This window comes from Entelurus aequoreus, linkage group LG02, assembly GCF_033978785.1.
Source record: "Entelurus aequoreus isolate RoL-2023_Sb linkage group LG02, RoL_Eaeq_v1.1, whole genome shotgun sequence".
Taxonomy (NCBI): domain Eukaryota; kingdom Metazoa; phylum Chordata; class Actinopteri; order Syngnathiformes; family Syngnathidae; genus Entelurus; species Entelurus aequoreus.
The window spans coordinates 63,497,513-63,515,201 of record NC_084732.1 but is presented as its reverse complement, the minus strand read 5'-3'; the positions used below and the strand labels follow the sequence as shown (position 1 = coordinate 63,515,201).

The 17,689-nt window shown below is 42.2% G+C and overlaps 1 protein-coding gene across 1 annotated transcript in view; it reads right to left on the bottom strand.

Moving 5' to 3' along the window:
* Positions 1-17,689, bottom strand: part of LOC133637641 (Golgi apparatus protein 1-like) — a 102,382-nt gene that overhangs the window by 34,973 nt on the left and 49,720 nt on the right. Inside the window, exon 11 of the mRNA XM_062030505.1 lies at positions 5,589-5,742. Coding sequence (XP_061886489.1) covers positions 5,589-5,742 — 154 coding nt within the window. The remainder of the gene's footprint in view (positions 1-5,588; positions 5,743-17,689) is intronic.

The following is a 17,689-nucleotide window of genomic DNA, read 5'->3' as shown; positions in this document are numbered from 1 at the left end:
TTTGTGATAGAGTGATTGGAGCACATACTTGTTTGTCACAAAAAACATGAATGAAGTTTGGTTCTTTTATGAATTTACTGTATCATGGGTCTACTGAAAATGTGACCAAATCTGCTGGGTCAAAAGTATACATACAGCAATGTTAATATTTGGTTACATGTCCCTTGGCAAGTTTCACTGCAATAAGGCGCTTTTGGTAGCCATCCACAAGCTTCTAGCAAGAGTTTGGTTGAATTTTTGACCACTCCTCTTGACAAAATTGGTGCAGTTCAGCTAAATTTGTTGGGTTTTCTGACATGGACTTGTTTCTTCAGCATTGTCCACATGTTTTCAATGGGGTTTAAGTTAGGACTTTGGGAAGACCATTCTAAAACCTGCCTGATTTAGCCATTCCTTTACCACTTTTGACATTCATGACGTTTGGTTATTTTATGAATTTATTATGGGTCTACTGAACATGTGACCAAATCTGCTCGGTCAAAAGTATACACAGAGCAACATACACCATAAATGTTGGTGATGTAGAAAAGTTACAATCAAATTAAATTAGCTTCATGGCATGGCCTCTTAACTTCATGTGAGTGATTATGATTGACGGCACCTGTTGACTTCTCTGAGCCCATTTAAATAGGGCTCATGTGATGCAGTCATTACACTCTTGTTACAAACGCGACAATGGGAAAGTCAAAGGAACTCAGCACAGATCTGAAAAAATTAATCATTGACTTGAACAAGTCAGGAAAGTCACTTGGAGCCATTTCAAAGCAGCTTAAGGTCCCAAAAACAACTGTGCAGACAATTGTTCGTAAGTATAAAGTGCATGGGACAGTTTTGTCACTGCCACGATCAGGAAGAACACGCAAGTTATCACCTGCTGCTGAGAGAAAATTGGTCAGGATGATCAAGAGTCAACCGAGAACCACCAAAAAGCAGGTCTGCAATGAATTGGAAGCTGCTGGAACACAGGTGTCAGTGTCCACAGTCAAGCGTATTTTGCATCACCATGGACTGAGAAGCTACCATGCAAGAAGGAAGCCCTTGCTCCAGAAGCGACACCTTAAGGATCGTCTAAAGTTTGCTCCTGATCACATGGACAAAGATAAGACCTTCTGGAGGAAAGTTCTGTGGTCAAATGAAACAAAAATTTTGCTGTTTGGCCACAATACCCAGCAATATGTTTGGAGGAGAAAAGGTGAGACCTTTAATCCCAGGAGCACCATACTTACCGTCAAGCATGGTGGTGGTAGTATTATGCTCTGGGACTGTTTTGCTGCCAATGGAACTGGTGCTTTACAGAGAGTAAGTGGGGACAATGAAAAAGGAGGATTACCTCCAAATTCTTCAGGACAACCTAAAATCATCAGCCCGGAGGTTGGGTTTTGGGCGCATCTGGGTGTTCCAACAGGACAATGAGCCCAAACACATGTCAAAAGTGGTAAAGGAATGGCTAAATCAGGCTAGAAATAAGGTTTAAGAATGGTTTTGCCGAAGTCCTGACTAAAACCCCATTGAGAACATGTGGACAATGCTGTAGAAACAAGTCCATGTCAGAAAACCAACAAATTTAGCTGAACTGCACCAATTTTGTCAAGAGGAGTGGTCAAAATTTAACCATGTAACCAAATATTAACATTGCTGTATGTATACTTTTGACCCAGCAGATTTGGTCACATTTTCAGTAGACCCATAAAAAATTCATAAAAGAGAGTTGTAGAAATTATTGGAAACTCAAGACAGCCATAACATTATGTTCTTTACCAGTGTATGTACACTTTTGACCACGACTGTATGTTATATATAATTTTCATCAGATTATTTTCTAAAATAATATCCTGCACTACAACGAGCTAATGCAACGGAATTTCGTTCTTATCTGAACTGTAAAGTTCAAATTTGAATGACAATAAAAGGAAGTCTAAGTCTAAGTCTAAAATAAGTGATTTGGCCGACTTAAATATTGTTTTTTTTAAATCATTTAGTTTCCCTTAAAACATTCACATGTTGAATGAGATTAAGCGTACATTCCTCTAACTTTCTGTCTGTAAAATAAATATTTCTATTAGCAATTCTGTAATCTAGTAACATAATTTCATGATTAATATCCCAAAAATAACATGCTTAATACATGACAGTAGAATAAGCACCCATCTGATTGAGGAGTCACAGTGTAACGACCTGGAATTGACACTTTATGTGTAGTGTTGGAGTTTTGTGTGGCCATAAACGCATCAGTGGCTAATTGCCATAAGTGCAGGTGAGAGAGAGAGCAAGAGGCTGCTGTTGACATAACAGATAACAAAGAGTTGCTTTTGGCTTGGTTTCTACAGTATACAATTACCAGTTTTGCTAAATAGAAGTATTTTAGAAACTTTTTTGGTGTGGTTATGGCCGACAAACAGTTTTGCTAAGTAAAGGGATCGATGGAATTCCTGTTCTCCTTAAAGCGTCTCGACAGACGTTACAATAATCTAACAGAGTTGACAAACATTGTTTTATCTGTTGTGGCCGCCTTTCGCCACCTGTTACTCACAGTTGCATTGTAAAATAATACAAAACAAATTATGTGTTTATTTTGTTTAGAGTGGGATTTGATTTTGTGCGCGGCATAGATTTGCTGGGCGCAGAGGACCTGTGAGCAATAGCAGGCGTGCAATTTAGAGGGAACTTCGCAAACGATCTGTAATCAATTCCAACATTGCACCCTTTAAAAAAAGTGGTATTTAAATTTTGAACACCCTCTTAACAGACTCATTGTGCGCAAAGGGTCTCGGGTCTTCAACTCGCCTCCCTGCCATTGAAAAAGGAGAGAAGTTCAATGTCTGAAAATTTGACTGCGACATTGATAGTCGAATCAGACTTTTCCGAATTGAATAGTCGACTATTGTAAGACCCCTACTAACTTACTTTGTCATATACAGTGAAACCTTGATTTACGAACTAAATTGGTTCTTGAACAGGGTTTGTAAATTGAAGTTTGTGTAGTTCAGCAAATTTGTCCATAAGAAACAATGTAAAAATTAATCATGGGTTCCAGCCTCGACAAATTCCCTATTTTAGTTAAAGTTTGTACAGTACACTTTGAACACAATATAAAGTGCTATACAGTACTCTATATCAAACACAAATAAAAAGGAGGTGATGAATCAACTTGTTGTTTTGTTAACAAGCTAAAACAACAACAATCTAAACTGTCCTGTATGTGCTGCTCTGACAACATGCGCACACAGAGAAGTCCCTTTGGTGTCCTCAGAAACGATCAAAAATCACACAAATTCTCACTATGGACAACCATATTGCTACAATAATAAACATTTTAAAAAGTAAAATCCACTTACAGTACATTACATACTTGGCCAATAAAACTGATTGTGATTCTGATTAACATCGGCAAAGAAAATGCTGTTTTTTAAAAAACTTGCTGTGGTATGAAGCAGACTTCCTCCATCTCTTCAATACGAGCAAGCATGTTTCGCACACAGAAGCAAATTTGGCGCAATCTAAAAGTTCATAAACTGAAAAGTTTGAAAAAAGAGGGGGTTTTAAACCGAGGTTCCATTGTGTAATGCAAAACTAATATTAGCCTATATTGACCTTCTTTAAATTGGTTTAAGCATCTTTAAAGCACAAAATATATCAAAGTAGCCCCCTGTATTCTTACATTTTTCTTATTGGAAAAAGTTTGGACACCCCTGATATACTCTACGGCAGTGGTCCCCAACCACCGGGCCGCGGCCCGGTACCGGTCCGTGGATCGATTGGTACCGGGCCGCACAAAAAATAAAAAAAATAAAAATTATAAAATGTTTTTTATTTTTATTTTTATTAAATTAACATAAAAAACACAAGATACACTTACAATTAGTGCACCAACCCAAAAAACCTCCCTCCCCCATTTACACTCATTCACACTCATTCGCACAAAAGGGTTGTTTCTTTCTGTTATTAATATTTCGGGTTTCTACATTATATATCAATATAGATCAATACAGTCTGCAGGGATACAGTCCGTAAGCACGCATGATTTTATTTTTTAATGACAAAAAAATAAAAATAAATTCCTCCACACACACAAACACACACGCACACACACACACACGCACACACACACACACACGCACGCACACACACACATACACACACACCCACACGCACACACACACACATGCACAAAAAAATTAGAACACGTACACGCAGATTAGGGATGTGCGTATCGATCCTGTGGTATCGATATATCGATACTCACACGCTACTCATTTGGCATCACTTTTCTGAAAAAAGTATCGATATAAACCAAAAAACGGCGTGTGGGGGGTGCAAGCATCACTTTCAGATGTTTTTGGTTACTTACTTAACTTACTATGTGCTGGGACACTCCTGTACCTGGCAGAGTATAGAGCTGGCCCAGTCACGTGACAGGAGACAGCGAATGAGCGTCGTCAACGTGCAACACACACACAGCCAGCCGACAGCGATGCAGCCAGGCATATCCAGTGTTGTCCAATTGTTGACTTAAAACAGGCATTGTTTTTTTTTTTTTTTAGTAATGTTTACTGAATATTTTTGTTTAAATGATTATCCTAAATTCAAATAATTTCCACACAGGGGAATTTACTGTTGAAAATTGCTTGAGTATTTGAAACAAGATAAAAAAGAGATACAATTTGGAGATTTTTCATCTTTGCATTACAGTTTTATTTTTTTCCAAGAAAATCTTGAATATATGATTGAATGTGATTTTGGTTTTAATCTGTAACATGATTTCTTACATTTCGAAAACATTAGCCTATTTCATATTTCATTAATTGCTAATTATATCACAAACTTTAAAAAATAACTGCAGCTTCTTGCAATTCGGATTTGACTGTTGATTGGAAAGCCCTAATATTTAATTATTATTATATATAATATATAGTTATTATTATATATAATATTTAATTTATTTTTCATATTTATGTTATTTATTTTAATTTTACTTTTATTATATATTGACCATAATAAATGTGGTATAAATGGTCTGTATTTGTCTTGTGATTTGTCTTAAATAATAACAATAGTAATAATATTTTTGACTGACAAAAAATTGCCAATAAGAAATTATTGGTATCGGTATCGGTATCGATGAAAATGCAAGAAAAAGTTTCGGTATCGTATCGAATCCTAAAAGTGTGGTATCGCCCATCCCTAACGCAGATCTGATTGCACACTCATACTGAGATACGCATTTGCAAATTGTTTTGCAACAATAATACTTCCATACAACATGGTCAAAAGTTATAATGGGTAAACAGTTATGTATATCAAATTGTACAAATGTCAAAATATGATTTTTCATTACATATTGTGATTACAGCACACCACGTCATGCCAGAAGAACATTACCCAAACAAATTAAAATGTATTTCCAACCCTGATTCACCATCATCAGTTTATTTGTTAAATATTGATGTTGACTGGGGGTGTCCACTACTTACCTGTTCATCTTGGTTGACCTGTTCAATTAAAAAAAAAAACTTTCTGATTCTTCAGTCAGACAGGAAACGCTGAATTCATCAAATAAAACATCAAAAGCAGATACGAGTCTATCATACCCGGCGGCCCTGCTCCTCGGTGCGATAGGCATGGCGATACAGGCAGGAGAAGACGGCGCCTGGAGGCATCAACTCACTGGTCTCATTCCAGCCGTGTGTGTGACATAGTCGGGCAGCATCTCCTTGACACTTTTTATAAAGGATGGGGTCCAATCTGGGAGACAAATGTATAATTGTATCATGTCACTAAGTAGCATGGTGATGCAAATAAACACACAGTATGAACAGCTAGGGCTGGGCGATATGGACAAAAAAGTATATATTTTTACTTAAACTCGATATTCGATATATACCTCAATATATTTTCCGGTGAAAGTATACATATAAAGATATTCATTTTTCAGTGAGATTCACTGAAATTGAAGTGAATGACAACTGTACTGTAAACAGTCAGTGGCACTTTTATTAACCCAGTTAGTCAAGATGGGTTCTAACAGCACATAAAAGAAACTGTTTAAGTAGCACAGAATTACATAACAAATCAAATAGAAAAATACTATTTCTATGTAAAATAAATAACATAGCTGTGCAAATAATACAAAATGTATCAAACTCAGATAAAAAATAGATTTGCAGGTAGGCACTTTTTAATTCCCTGTCAACGATGTAATGGATTGTCACACATGTACGGTTCTGGTCAGCGCCAAGTAAGTGACTTGACTTAATTGTGCGGCTATGATCTTCCTCACTTCGGCATACATTTTTGGCAGCATTTCTCATGCAAAATATGCCCTCGCGAACAGTTTTGATTTGGGCTTACATGGTAAACAACTTAAATTAATGTTTTATCCAGATGCATACATTTGTCCAAATGTGGCCAAGTAGAAGCATTGTGGGTTTCCTGGATGTCGTCTACATCGCTAAAAGAAAAATCTAAAGAAGAGAGTGCCTCTGCCATCTTCCACTAGTTTTTTAAATATATAAATCGTCCGCTTGAATATTCCCTATTCTCTTCTACAACTCTCTTGTCGTCATTTGGGATGTCTGTTGTGATTTCCCTTCCTGGTTTGATGACTATCTTGCCTCTGATTGGCCTGTCCCTAATGTTTTGCCCTAATCTCAACCAATCGTGACTCATCGTAGTAAACAACCAACCAATCAAGGATGTTCTTATACGTGCAAGCACGTCTTGGAAGGAGGAAGGGGAGGGCTTTAGTAGCCCATGGAGTGTTGAGAGGGAGTGGGAAGCGGGGGAGAATTAAGGAACACAACAAATATGTTTGGTCATTTTAACCTGAAATAAATTATATCAATATTACGATATTTTCTTAATTCATATCTTGTTTAAAAATATATTGATATATCTTACAAACTCGATATATCACCCGAGTGAATAGCAAAGACAACACAATTTTAAGAAACATTTTTGGCCTCTCTTGTAAGAAAAATGGCCACTACACCCAAGACTAAGGATAGAAACTGGAGGCAAAATGTGATGGTAACGTACGTGACTGATTTGTCAGGATTTTCTCCAAACATAATACTGATGCATTTCAAACTCACCAACATCCTCAGACAAAAGCTGGTTCAACACAAGGACAACATCTCAAGAAGCAGAGTCAATAATGTTGTTTATGCAGTGCAGTGTATAGAGAAGTGAATTAACTCTACAACGGAGACAGCAAGCAACTCTTACAAAATACGGCACAACATAGGAGGGCATCAAAAGTTAATTTGCATCTGAAAAACAATATATATTCCTTTAAGGGTAATAATGTCCAAATTCTAGATAAAAAGGACCGCTGGCTTGAAAGACGTGTGAAAGCAATCATGTATGTTAAACTAAAAAGATTGTCTCATTCTACGGGAAGAATGTCCACAACAACGAGTTGTTTTTCTACCACAGAGGTGAACAAAATATTCCAGAATAGTTTTATTGCCATTGTTTGAGAACGGGTTCACAAACTAGGAATTTTTCTTGGTGCAAACGTGCGACATAAAACATATATAACACATATTTGGTAATAAAAAGAGCTTGATATGCAAAATGGTTTTCAACAGGGATGATGTTCGAAACCGGTTCTCCCGGTTGTTCGATAAGAAAAGAACCGATTCCATGGACTCGAATCCCTTTTTGAGAACCGGTTCCCGTTATCGAGGCCACTATAGTAAAGAAAAACAGTTGGTTCTTTATTCGAATCCCTGAGAACGAATCCCTTCCCACAGGAAATGCCCTGTGGAACGGCAATGTTATGCCCATTTGATTGTAGACTCTTACTGACACCTTGTGGCGATATGAAAATACTACGCATCATTAGTTTGGGCACTTCCGGGTTGGCGACGTCAGTTCAGTTCATGAGACAATTGAGAAGTAGACAAGTTGTGTTAGCTCTTACAAGCCTTGGAAAAGATAAGTCTGTAAGTAAATTGTTAAACTTCTTTATGTAATTCAATATTAAGGTGGAAAGTGGTTAAATTTGATACTAAGATGTTAATTGAAAAACGATTTTTGTGCACTGTTTCAATGGATGTTTTGAGGACTTAAAATGGCTGCCAGTCGTGTATTTCCACCATCGAAATAGTTTCAACACTCAGAAGTATTTGTTTGATGATAGTACTGTATATTTGTGTGAAGCTAACATTCACATATTGTGTATTACATTTCAGTATGTTAATTGAATCACATAGCTTATACATTTGTCATTGTGTGTATTTCAGTTTAAAAAAATAAAAAATAACAGTCCAGTGCAAGACAAAAGTAAAGCTAGGAAAATACAAAGCAAAATCAACAACAATAAAGAGCCTAAATGGATTAATCTGCTTTGGAACTTTATTAGACGTCTTGGATTGTTTGTTAGCTGTCTGCCAAGCTGTATAACCTCAAAGCGTATAGTGAGGGCAGAACAGGCAATATGCAATTATTGCCAGGTTTCGCTCTCATGTAAGGGGGGAAGAATTGTTGATTGATGACTGTGGTGTTCTTAGTGTCATAGTGTGTGTAGTTAGTATGTTCCAATAGCAGCAGAAGTGCACTTTTTGGAGAGCTGTATTATTTTCAGTTTTGTGCCCAAGGAACTGAATTTATTTAACACTATATTATTATTTATACACCTATAGTGATCACAGAGACAGGTTGTTTTTGTGTTACTGTATATATTTGTTTTTCTGAAAAATCCCACTTAATATACTTTGGGTAACAACAGTCAATATTTATTTACTTTATTTTTTTAGGGGGGTAACAGTCAATATATATATATTTTTTTAATTTATTTTTTTTCTTATAAAATAAAAGTGAGCTTTATTGTTTTTTTTCCATATACAACAACCTATCTGGAAACGATAAGGAATCGGTTCGATAAGAGGATTCGATAATGGGCTCAAACTCGATAATTTCTTATCAAACGTCATCCCTAGTTTTTAACCAGCCACACCCAGCAACAACAACCACCTTGTCGTGACCACCCCTGCCGGACACACCCACCAAAGACGTAAAAAGGGAAACGCTGCACTTAAAGTTAAAAACTAAAGAATCCTTTTGGATGAAAGATCATACATTTTCAACGAAGCCTTCCAAAGTGCAGCCTTGGGGCCATTTACGACACATAGCTTGTTTTGAATTGGCTTTAAAGATTGACCGATTATCAGCCGGGCTAATTATCGGTATCGATATTTGGTATTTTGACGTACATCATATTGGCCCCATTTTTTTACAACTACAATTGCTTTTTTTATTTTTTATTTAAAAATGCCATATTTTTACCAATTTTCCCAGAAGACTTTACGATTTTTAAAATGTAAATGTGGATGCTCCACTCACCCGCAGCATTAGATCCATGTCATAAAAGTGTTTCTGAAATCTCCTGATGTTTTTTAGGTGATAAATAAATAACAAAATTAGTACCGCATAAAACAATGTGTCGCTACTTGTCCGACGTTTCCTAAAAAAAAGGTTTTAATAAACAACTTAAAACCTTGTCTAGCTGTTTACTGACTTATACAAGTCTTGTTTAGCTAAGTTTTACTGCAAATAAATATCGGCTCCAAATGTCGGTTATTGGCCTCCTTGACAATAATAATCAGTATCGGCCCTGAAAAAACCATATCGGTCGATGTCTAATTGGCTTATCAACAAAAATCAAATGACACATGGCATTTCTAAGGAGGATAAAAAAAAAAAATCTAACTAAGAGTGCTCCCTCCCCATATTGTGGTTCACTTATCAGGTTATCACTGTATTGCAAGTTTTTCAATTGTTTAGAGGTATTTTTGGTATTTTTATGTGTTAAAATATGTATTAGTTATTACGCATTTGTTTAGATCATTGGAAGGGAGAAGCTGCTGGTAATAATGTTATTTGCTGTAACAAAGACCATCCATCCATCCATCCATCTACTTCCGCTTATCCGAGGTCGGGTCGCGGGGGCAGTAGCCTAAGCAGGGAAGCCCAGACTTCCCTAACCCCAGCCACTTCGTCCAGCTCCTCCCGGGGGATCCCGAGGCGTTCCCAGGCCAGCCGGGAGACATAGTCTTCCCAACGTGTCCTGGGTCTGCCCCGTGGCCTCCTACCGGTCGGACGTGCCCTAAACACCTCCCTAGGGAGGCGTTCGGGTGGCATCCTGACCAGATGCCCGAACCACCTCATCTGGCTCCTCTCGATGTGGAGGAGCAGCGGCTTTATTTTGAGCTCCCCCCGGATGGCAGAGCTTCTCACCCTATCTCTAAGGCAGAGCCCCGCCACCCGGCGGAGGAAACTCATTTCGGCCGCTTGTACCCGTGATCCTGTCCTTTCGGTCATAACCCAAAGCTCATGACCATAGGTGAGGATGGGAACGTAGATCGACCGGTAAATTGAGAGCTTTGCCTTCCGGCTCAGCTCCTTCTTCACCACAACGGATCGATACAGCGTCCGCATTACTGAAGACGCCGCACCGATCCGCCTGTCGATCTCACGATCCACTCTTCCCTCACTCGTGAACAAGACTCCGAGGTACTTGAACTCCTCACTTGGGGCAGGGTCTCCTCCGCAACCCGGAGATGGCACTCCACCCTTTTCCGGGCGAGAACCATGGACTCGGACTTGGAGGTGCTGATTCTCACCCCAGTCGCTTCACACTCAGCTGCGAACCGATCCAGTGAGAGCTGAAGATCCTGGCCGGATGAAGCCATCAGGACCACATCATCTGCAAAAAGCAGAGACCTAATCCTGCAGCCACCAAACCAGATCCCCTCAACGCCTTGACTGCGCCTAGAAATTCTGTCTATAAAAGTTATGACCAGAATCGGTGACAAAGGGCAGCCTTGGCGGAGTCCAACCCTCACTGGGAACGTGTCCGACTTACTGCCGGCAATGCGGACCAAACTCTGGCACTGATCATACAGGGAGCGGACCGCCACAATCAGACAGTCCGATACCCCATACTCTCTGAGCACTCTCCACAAGATTTCCCGAGGGACACGGTCGAATGCCTTCTCCAAGTCCACAAAACACATGTAGACTGGTTGGGCAAACTCCCATGCACCCTCAAGGACCCTGCCGAAAGTATAGAGCTGGTCCACAGTTCCACGACCAAAACCACACTGTTCCTCCTGAATCCGAGGTTTGACTATCCGGCGTAGCCTCCTCTCCAGTACACCCGAATAGACCTTACCGGGAAGGCTGAGGAGTGTGATCCCACGATAGTTAGAACACACCCTCCGGTTCCCCTTCTTAAAGAGAGGAACCACCACCCCGGTCTGCCGGATCTCATCCACCCCCTGGGCCTTGCCACCGAGGAGCTTTTTAACTACCTCGGCAACCTCAGCCCCAGAAATAGAAGAGCCCACCACAGATTCCCCAGGCACTGCTTCCTCATAGGAAGACGTGTTGGTGGGATTGAGGAGGTCTTCGAAGTATTCCCTCCACCGATCCACAACATCCGCAGTCGAGGTCAGCAGAACACCATCCTCACCATACACGGTGTTGATAGTGCACTGCTTCCCCTTCCTGAGGCGGCGGATGGTGGTCCAGAATCGCTTCGAAGCCGTCCGGAAGTCGTTTTCCATGGCTTCCCCGAACTCCTCCCATGTCCGAGTTTTTGCCTCCGCGACCGCTGAAGCCGCACACCGCTTGGCCTGTCGGTACCTGTCCGCTGCCTCAGGAGTCCTATGAGCCAAAAGAACCCGATAGGACTCCTTCTTCAGCTTGACGGCATCCCTCACTGCCGGTGTCCACCAACGGGTTCTAGGATTACCGCCACGACAGGCACCAACTGCCTTGCGGCCACAGCTCCAATCAGCCGCCTCGACAATAGAGGCGCGGAACATGGTCCATTCAGACTCAATGTCCAGCACCTCCCTCGTGACATGTTCAAAGTTCTTCCTGAGGTGGGAATTGAAACTCTCCCTGACAGGAGACTCTGCCAGACGTTCCCAGCAAACCCTCACAATGCGTTTGGGCCTGCCAGGTCTGTCCGGCATCCTCCCCCACCATCGCAGCCAACTCACCACCAGGTGGTGATCGGTAGAAAGCTCCGCCCCTCTCTTCACCCGAGTGTCCAAAACATTAGGCCGCAAATCCGACGACACAACTACAAAGTCGATCATGGAACTGCGGCCTAGGGTGTCCTGGTGCCAAGTGCACATATGGACACCCTTATGTTTGAACATGGTGTTTGTTATGGACAATCTGTGACGGGCACAAAAGTCCAATAACAAAACACCGCTCGGGTTCAGATCCGGGCGGCCATTCTTCCCAATCACGCCTTTCCAGGTTTCACTGTCGCTGCCAACATGAGCGTTGAAGTCCCCCAGTAGAACGAGGGAATCACCCGGGGGAGCACTCTCAAGTACTCCCTCGAGTGAATCCAAAAAGGGTGGGTACTCTGAGCTGCGGTTTGGCGCGTAAGCGCAAACCACCGTCAGGACCCGTTCCCCCACCCGAAGGCGGAGGGAAGCTACCCTCTCGTCCACCGGGTTGAACTCCAACATGCAGGCTCTGAGCCGGGGGGCAACAAGAATTGCCACCCCAGCCCGTCGCCTCTCACTGCCGGCAATGCCAGAGTAGAAGAGAGTCCAGCCCCTCTCGAGAGAACTGGTTCCAGAGCCCTTGCTGTGCGTCGAGGTGAGTCCGACTATATCTAGCCGGAACTTCTCTACCTCGCGCACTAGCTCAGGCTCCTTCCCCCCCAGCGAGGTGACGTTCCATGTCCCAAGAGCTAGCTTCTGTAGCCGAGGATCGGACCGCCAAGTGCCCTGCCTTCGGCTTCCGCCCAGCTCACAATGCACCCGACCTCTACGGCCCCTCCCATGAGTGGTGAGCCCATTGGAGGGGTGACCCACGTTGCCTCTTCGGGCTGTGCCCGGCCGGGCCCCATGGGGGCAGGCCCGGCCACCAGGCGCTCGCCATCGTTCCCCAACTCCGGGCCTGGCTCCAGAGGGGGGCCCCGGTGACCCGCGTCCGGGCGAGGGAAATCTGAGTCTTTGTTGTTTCATTCCCATAGAAGTCTTCGAGCTGCTCTTTGTCTGATCCCTCACCTAGGACCAGTTTGTCTTGGGGGACCCTACCAGGGGGCATACAGCCCCCGGACAACATAGCTCCTAGGATCATTGGGACACGCAAACTCCTCTACCACGGTAAGGTGGCAGCTCAGAGAGGAGTGTAACAAAGACAAAAATAATAATAGGTGTAATACAAATAGTATAAATGTGTTCATTGACTCTGGGGCTGATGATTGTTTTCTAAATGAACATTTTGTCAAGGTCCACAATATACCTGTGTACATTAACAGTCCCCAAAGTGGTCCAACCGCTTGATAGGCGCCATCTGGCTAGTGTAAAACTAAAATCTGAATTCCTCACTCTGCGTCTTTCTGATTTTCTGATTTTTTGTTATTCCACCCCACCCTGCGCAGGTAGTTCTTGGGCTTACCTGGCTTGCTTCAAATAAACCTCATATTGACTGGCACAAACTCACTATGACTAATTGGAGCGTTGTCGCAGTGTTTTCGCTCAGCTTGTCCACGCACACCTACCCTCTGTGATTTCACAGCTGAAAATATCAACCTCTCTATCGTTTCCTCAATGTATCATGATCTCCGTCAGGTGTTTAGTAAAGATCGCGCCATGTCCCTTCCGCCACACTGACTGTAGTATTGACCTTCTCCAGGGTGTTGCATTGCCAGCATCACGCCTGTATAATATCTCCCTCCTTGAACGTGAAACACTCGAGCAATATAATTCTACATCCCTCGTTTCGGGTTTAATCCGCCCTTCCTCCTATTAGCTACAAGATTTTTTTTCATAGAAAAGAAGGATGGGTCTATTCGACCCTGTATCAACTTTCCTGCGCTAAACGATATTACGATCAAGAATAAGTATCCGCTACCCTTGCTAGACTCTGCTCATAGTTCCCTTCATCAAGCTAAATATTTCACAAAATTAGACCTTTGTAATGCCTATCATCTTCTTCACATCAGGAAGAGCGATGAGTGGAAGGCACTTTGAATATTTAGTAATGCCATTTGGATTAACAAATGCTCCTGCTGTCTTCCAGAGCCTCATTAATGACGTACTTAGGGATATGCTCGGCCGCTTTTTGTTTGTACAGTATATCTTGACAATATATTAATTTTTTTTTCTACGCTTAAGGAACATACTCAGCAGGTCCGCCTTCTTCTTCAACGGCTGTTGGAGAATTAATTATTTGTCAAGACAGAAAAGTGCGAGTTTCATGTTTCATCTGTGCCGTTTTTGGGGTTTGTAGTGGAGCAAGACCCGATCCGGCTATGATTCAGGCAGTGGTCGATTGGCCCACTCCTACATCTGGGAAGCTTTTGCAGCAATTTCTTGGCTTAGCTAATTTCTATCGTCGGTTCATGTGCGATTATAGTCCACTAAGATCGACTAAGATTCCGTTTAGCTGGGCCCCAGAAGTTAACATAGCTTTTGCTATACTCAAATAATGATTTACTTCTGCTCCAGTTATGGCTCGTCCTGATACTGCTTCTACCTTTTTTGTCGAGGTTGACGCTTCGGACTCTGGAGTGGGGGCCGTCCTTTCCCAGTGCGACTCCACCACTGGCGAACTGCATCCCTGCGCCTTCTTCTTCCGTCGCCTGATACCAGCAGAGATCAATTATGATATTGGAAATGGGGAACTCCTGGCCATTGTCTTGGCTCTGCAGGAATGGAGGCACTTGCTGGTGGGCTCACAGAAACCATTTACCATTTACACTGACCACAAGAACTGGGCATACCTGCGCTCTGGCCAGAGGCTGAACTCCAGACAAGCACGGTGGGCTCTTTTCCTGTCCCAATTCAACTTCTCTCTGACTACCGTGTCCCAGAATGGCAAGTCTAAACCCCTATCTAGATTGCACTCCCAGGCAGCGGACGACGCCACCCCCAGAGACTGTTGTTCCATGTTTGCGTATTTTCGGAGGCCTTCAGTGGAGTGTGGAGAAGGAAGAGGAAGAGGTACTTAAACGTTCCCCGGCACCCGCCGCCTGTCCTGCAAGTCGGCTGTATGTGACATCTGAACTTCGTTCTAAAGTGCTGTCCTGGGCGCACAGCTCCAAACTGGCTTACCATCCGAGAGTAAATCGGATGGTTTTTCTTCTGGTGGACAATTTTTGGTGGCCTTTCATGAGAAGGGATGCTGGAGAATTTGTGTCCGCTTGCTCCGTCTGTGCCTGCAATAAGTCTTCTCATCAGGTTCCTGCTGGACTTTTGAGGTCACATATCGCTTTGGAATTTGTCACGGGACTTCAGCCTTCCAATGGCAACACAGTAATTCTTACCATAGTGGACCGCTTTTCAAAAATGGCACATTTTGCAGCTCTACCTAAGCTACCGTCGACCCTGGAGACCATCAACCTCTTGACTCAGGATGTGGAACGCAACATCTGCCCCACTTCAGTCCAGCTTCGTCTTCCAGAAGCTCTGAGGATACATTCTGTGTTCCATGTTTCTCTTCTTATACCTGTAGCCTCCTGTGACCTGAGCCCTCCCGAGGTGCTTCCTCCTCCTTCCAGGCTGATCGACCGTCATCCTGCTTTTTTTGTCAAGCCCATTTTAGATGTGAGAAGAAAGGGCAGGGGTTTCCAGTACTTGGTGGACTGGGAAAGGTACAGGCCTGAAGATCGCTCATGGGTTTCCCGCTCGCTCATCCTCGACCCCTCACTTCTATCTGATTTCTATCACAAGTTTCCGGAAAAGCCGGGTAAGCCACCAGATAGCGTCCATTAAGGGAGGAGGTACTGTTGCATTTTTGTCATTGCACCCCTGCTTTTCCTTGTTTGTGTGCTTGCCCTCCTTTTTGTGTTTCTTTCCCTCCTCAGTTGCCATGGCGCAACATAAGCTGACCACACCTGTAGGCAATCAACACCAGGCTTCTTAAGATGATGCTTCCGCCTAGTGGTGTTGGATTTTTCTCTGGTGTTACCTCGCTGTCAAGCCACATGCCTGATCTACTTCTGCCAGCTTTTAAGTATTTAATGTGGGAGGAAGCCGGAGTACCCGGTGAAAACCCACGTACGCACAGAGATAACATGCACACTCCACACAGAGACGTCCAAAACGGAGGTTCAAAGATGCACACGGCATAAAGTTAGACGTTACTGTCGGTAGTAATGTCAAAAGATTTAGGGTAGTTTACACAGACTTGAACAAGAAATGCATTATTAACTTAAAATACCTTCCTCTCTTTACATTTGCAGAGTGCCAACTCCATTTAGGTGCGCAACCAGCTGTAGGGCACTTGACAGGCAATTTAGATGCATGATTTTTTTTTAAAATAAAGTATACAGGAACGTTTTTATAATATTTGAGATGTATATCCATTCATACAATATATTACATACATTTGTTTTCAGGTAGAAAAACAAAAAAATATTTTAAAGGTGTGGCGTCATTTATCTTGCTGTGGCGGTCTGCCACGATTAATTACATGTAGGGGAAACCCTGCATGGGTTGAAATGTGCAATGTTATTATCAGAGAAAGCAGAGGTATCGGCTTTTATTATATACTGTGTACAGCAGGGGTGTTAAACGTACGGCCCAGGTTTTATCTGGCCTGCGAGATGAGTTTGCAAAGTATACAATTGACTTGAAATGTTTTAATGAAAGAAACTGTTGTTCTAAATGTGTCCCAGCAATTCTTTGTGTCCCATGCTCTGAAGTCATTCGCTAAAGCTCGCATGACTTCAGAGGGAGCTATGTGCCCTAGAGGCAACACTTTCGCGTTTGGAGACTATATACTTACGCTGCTAATTATTGATCCATCCATTTTCTACCGCTTGTCCCTCTAGGGCTCGCGGGGGTGCTGGAGCCTATCCCAGCTGCACTCGGGCGAAAGGCGGGGTACACCCTGGACAAGTCGCCACCTCATCGCAGGGCCAACACAGATAGATAGACAACATTCACACTCACATTCACATACTAGGGCCAATTTAGTGTTGCCAATCAACCTATCCCCAGGTGCATGTCTTTGGAGTGATAATATACAAAATGTGGATTGTTAGGTTCAAAGATGTTGTTGGTAATGTAACCTGTGACATTTCTACCAAAATAAATGCATTTGATAATCTGTACATTTTGTGTAGAATTTATGACCGGGGACACATTTTCTGGGCGCACATAAAAATGCTGAAATAACATGTATACCCTTCTAACTTATTGTGTGATTAATGAAATGAGTCAAAATTCACAAGTTTTGTTGTAGATGATGCAGAATATGTACAGAATAAACCACATTATGCTGTACATCAGTTGAGGAAAATTTGTAAATTATATTAATAACATCCTGTAATTTGATTTTGATATAATTATTAATTTCATCTTCTCCCAGATGAACAATTAACACCAATGGGAGCATTTTAAAATTCTGGCAGACTCAATTCCTCCTATTTGACTGATGAACTTAATCACATAATTTATTCAGAAAGTATAATTAATGATTAATGAAGATAGAATACTATTAATCGCAACATCCATCCATCCATCCATTTTCTACCGCTTATCCCTTTTCGGGGTATGTAAGTGTAAAAATAATATGAAATTGTACAGTTTCAGAATGTGCTTGGTATATTTTTAAACAAAGAAAACAATCTGAAGTTGTCTTTATTTGTAAGTTATCATGCCATTAATTCACCAGCCCGGCCCACTTGAGAATAGATTTCCCACCA